The following is a 4,816-nucleotide window of genomic DNA, read 5'->3' on the forward strand; positions in this document are numbered from 1 at the left end:
TAAAAAATAAATATATTTAAATTTTTTAGCACATAAAAATCCGCTCCCTAGTCATCACTGATTAATTTTAATTCTGGATCTATTGTTATAACATTTTTATTTGATTGGATATCCTTAATATTTATGAATTAAATACTATTATAGTCACAATCATGCCAATAGTATTTAATTCATTAATATGTCACATCAACGGATGTATATACGTCACCCAAACATTGTAAGATGAAGATTAATATTTATTTCTTCTTTAGTTATTTTGTATAGTGATGATTATATGGATTCAATATACTAACAATATTTCAGACCTAATCTGTGAAAACGTCTTCGTCTAAACCTAAAATAACTGGAAGACATTCTTACACGTTCTTTTTTTTTTTTTTTTTTTGGCTTCAATAGCTGGAGGGATGATGTCAATGGTTATTTAGAATATAGTACACATGCAACAGAACACAGTTCGTTGTATTATCTGACCTATGGGGTCACATTAAGAAACACACAAGAAGCTCTTTGCTGTCACAGTTCTTAATTACACTTCAACTGGCCACAGAGCAGCAATGTAAAGTGTTGCTCAAGATTCAAACTGTTTGAAGGGCTGATTTGATACTTCAGTTGTACTCTCGGGTCCCTTTCCACTCAGCATACAAGAAGAAGGCTCCTGCTCCATATGCCAGCGTGTTGAACAGCCCAAATACCCCCGCAGCAATGTTGGGATCCTTGTAATAGGAGGGGCAGTAGTGTGAGTAGACAGACAGCTGCACAATGAAGGCAATCAGGTACAACACAGTGATGGTACCGGTAATCAGCAGTTCCGCCAGTGTCCAGTTGATGGGCAGCTTGAACGCCTCTCTGATCGACAGCAGATATATGAACACCCAGATGAGGGTGACGAGAAAGCTGGCAGCGGCCACGAACAAGAACCAGCGGATGCCGGGATGCCAGGCAGAAGATGCGCACGCGATGCATACGACTCCAATCAGCAATTGCAAGAGCTTGAGTATTCCAGGGATGGAGCGAAAGTAGACGAAGTTCAGGTGGATCTGGGTCAGATTGCCCTGGCCCTGTCCAGGGTTCGACTCCGCCGTGGGCTGTGGATTTGACTCCATCGTGGTGATTATCCCAGTAGTTTCCGTCATCATAGCGACACACAGTAGGAAGGCACTACACCTTCTGCGTCCATTTCCAAAGATTTACCACATATTAGTTAAGGGGACATGGAAATGCCTATCTTAACAATGTTAAATTATGTCTTGCAGAAGAAACTTTTTCTAGAAAACTGTTCAAGCTAGACAGCTGATTATTTTACAGATTATGTACACACAACTTGACTTTATGCTGAAACAGTAGTTTTGTTTAATTTATTTCCTTACTGAGAAATAATTTTTCCCCATTGGCAACGATTTTCATTACATTGCCACTTGTAACATCTCCAGAATTTAACAAGTTTAAAAAAAATTGGTTCAATATTATCGTCTCATGGGTTAACATCGGTGTGTACATTTTGAGTTTTGATTATCGTTCATCGCCATGCCTCCAATAATATGTAAGTTAATTGATTGATTATTGTTTGGGACTGCAAGACTCCTCCTGCAGTAAGTTTGGTTCGTGATATCTGTGCGGTATTCTATTGTTGTTTCTTCAAGAGATAAAGTACCATTATCCTACATAAATGTATAGAATCCCCGTTACCCTATAAAATCCGGCATATTACAAGTAAAATGAATGAAAGTGTTAGTGCATTCTTCATACAAGTAAATTATATTTATGTTATTTATATTTTTGTTGTATTAATACATTACGTTTTAACTAATGTACTGGTAAGTACTATTGCATATTAAAATAATTTATAAAGCATATGCAGTATATATATATATATACAGGATATCTAAAATATTCCTCCAGATTATCTCGAAAATGACTTGTTTGCAGGACAGGTAATAACACTCGTGACTTTTTAACCAGTGCGGATTTCATGGTCATTTCAATGTCAACTTGATATATTTTTTTATTGGAACACAACATTTTCATTATATTAAGGATTTAATAGGAAACATGTTTCAGATGAAAGTTTTATTATTTTTTTCGCGTAAAATCAGAAATAACGAATAAAGTTAAGGTTCCCAAAAAAAAAAAAAAAACAATTATTATGTAGCTTATAGTTCCATGCAGTCAGAAGCGACTGAACAATTTAATATTCCGAATTAATTTTATAATGATATAATAATTAATTTCAGGGGATTATTCTTGGAGATATTTCAAACAAAAAAAAAGCGTAATGCAATTTTGCTCGTTTTTGCTTTGTTTCCGAGATAAAAATTGTTTTATATAAAACATTTCATAGCGTGTTTTGGGAAAGCTATTGATTTAATTCCCAATATGCTCAGCCAGTTTAAGAGAGCAGTGTATTACGATAATAAATTATTCAAAGAATTTTAGTTTTGTCCTTTAAATGTGCAGAACTATGATCAGAACAAATCTAACTTTTCGTTCTGAAAAGGAATTTTAAAATGTACAACCTTTTCACCCAGAGCCTGGAGTGGTCAAAGTGGAAATAATTAAGTAGTAAACTTAAATACAGTATATGTTTTATCACTGACAACTAGAATAATGTTATCTGTTGATTGAAATATAGTAACAGTCAGGCCCATAATTACACTTGGACCAAATGGTCTGGGCTCAGAGCCGCAAATTTGTAGGGTGAAAGAATTTTGAGAAACCAAAAAAAAAATAAAATAAAATAAAAATCGGGCTGAAAATAAATTTTCACATGTGCAAGAAAGAATAGTAATGGTAGTGGTTAATCACCCTCACTTCAATATGTTCCGCTTATCATATTTTCATACTTCGTAGATGCCTGCTTCAAGTAGTAGCATATGTTAACTTATTGTTAAATGTCACTTTTTTAAAGTTTGACTGAAAAATATCTAAAATTTAAATGAGTCAGGTGGTGGGAGTAGGCGCAAATTTCTTTTCGGGCCCATAGCATAGCATTACATAAATATGGGACAGTATGCAGCATAATGTTATAGCAAGATATATGATTTCGATATTAGGTAAAGAGCAAATATATTTTATATATATATATATATATATACACACACATATACATACCTATTTCTTCTTCATTAATTAATTGTATTTATTCATTTTTATTTCTTTATGTATTTATTTTATTTTCATTTTATCTATCTGTCTGTATATCTATCTATTTACTTATTTATTTACTTCTATTTATTTATTTATTTACTTATTTATTTATAACAAAAATGAGCACAAAGCAAAGATAGAACAAACGCATTTAAAACAAAATAGAAACTAAAATAACCTTAATAATATACACTACTAAAACTAACCTTAACAATATACACTACTAAAACTATTCAAGTCCACATTAGAGTCGAAAAATTTCTTATTATTATAAAAGGGGTTTTCTATTAGCCAACATTACAATATGGTTTTAAATCTATTAAAATGTACAATATATGCCTGCCGTAACAATTTATTTAATGTCGCAACTGCAACAGAACTGTATCCAATGACCTATTCATTCACATTAGCAAGATATATGCCAATTCTAGTAATGGATTATGAAGTATCCTTCATTATGTTGGTTGAATAAAAGCATACCTTAATGACTCTGGTACATTGAAAACATGTTCATTGATTATATCTTCAGAGGGGTAGAATACTTGATGGTATAGTTATATGTGCATTTAATTGATGATTCCGTTATAATTTCTAAGTCTCAGTCTTTTAATTTCTTGAGATAGAAATTTAAAGTTACTGGTACCGTACCATGAATATTGAACTTGTACAAGTTGAATAAGTTATGGCATCTGCTAAAGTACTTTCCATAGAAACCTGTAACAATACTTGTGACTTCTGTTTGTCTTCTTTTCTGTATTATGTATTACCAACAAAATTCTCAAGATAGAGCGTATAACTTCGTAAGATTTTTTAATGTGTTTAACACCGCATGAAACTTTGGAATAATAGTACCGGTACTGAAAATAAGTAATAGGTTTTTTGTATTATTTTGTTTTGCCATGTTTTACGATTATTATGGTTCCTATACCATCCAGGTTACAAACGGCTAATGTGCATTTTACAAATTGTGATGTCCCAGACGGTACTGTTTAGACTCACTCGTGAAAGTCCTTAGGAAAATAAAAAAAAGAACTGTAAAACTTTGAAAAGACTCAGAAAACTCTACAGTATGCATGCAAATATATTACTCTACTAAAATAAAGTTTTCATTATTTTTATTTGAATACACCAAATATAAAAATCATAAAATATGTAAAAGCACCATCTTAAATTTAAAAACATTTCGGCAAATAATCAACGTTTGAAGTTGTACGATTTATAAATTCGTCTCGACAACATTCAGAATTGATATTTTCATAGAAGACGGGCACTTGGTTGATGTAGTTAGTACTACCAACTATTTAATAACTTCCAGACTAATTTTGAGTTGTTAATTTCAAAATCAGATCGCGTTGAATTGTGTGTAAATCATCTTTTAAGTTAAATAAGACAGCCGTGTAGTTAAGTTGATAGAGAAACTGGCTACAGACTGGAAGATTCTGGGTTGTCACGAGACTTTTCTCTTTATCAAACATTTCTTAATGGCCGGAGCGAGGTGCCAAATGCAACATCTCATTCTATTACCAAGGTCAAGAAAGCATGGAGCTCTATCTTCGTGCCCTCAAGTGTCTTTAAAGATTGGCCTACCTTTGCCTTCAACAAAATGTAATTCTTGACGTTTGTATTTGGCGGGTTTCGTTTGTGAGTTTGTGTAAATCGACATGAATCGATT

General features: G+C 32.6%; 1 protein-coding gene across 1 annotated transcript; it reads right to left on the reverse strand.

Annotated features, from left to right (window-relative positions):
- Positions 1-451: 451 nt before the first annotated feature.
- Positions 452-1,127, reverse strand: LOC138691163 (plasmolipin-like). The gene has a single exon (XM_069812928.1). The coding sequence runs from the start codon at positions 1,101-1,103 to the stop codon at positions 606-608; it is 498 nt and encodes a 165-aa protein (XP_069669029.1). The 5' UTR covers positions 1,104-1,127; the 3' UTR covers positions 452-605.
- Positions 1,128-4,816: the final 3,689 nt, after the last annotated feature.

Source organism: Periplaneta americana, chromosome 16 (assembly GCF_040183065.1).
Source record: "Periplaneta americana isolate PAMFEO1 chromosome 16, P.americana_PAMFEO1_priV1, whole genome shotgun sequence".
Classification (NCBI taxonomy): domain Eukaryota; kingdom Metazoa; phylum Arthropoda; class Insecta; order Blattodea; family Blattidae; genus Periplaneta; species Periplaneta americana.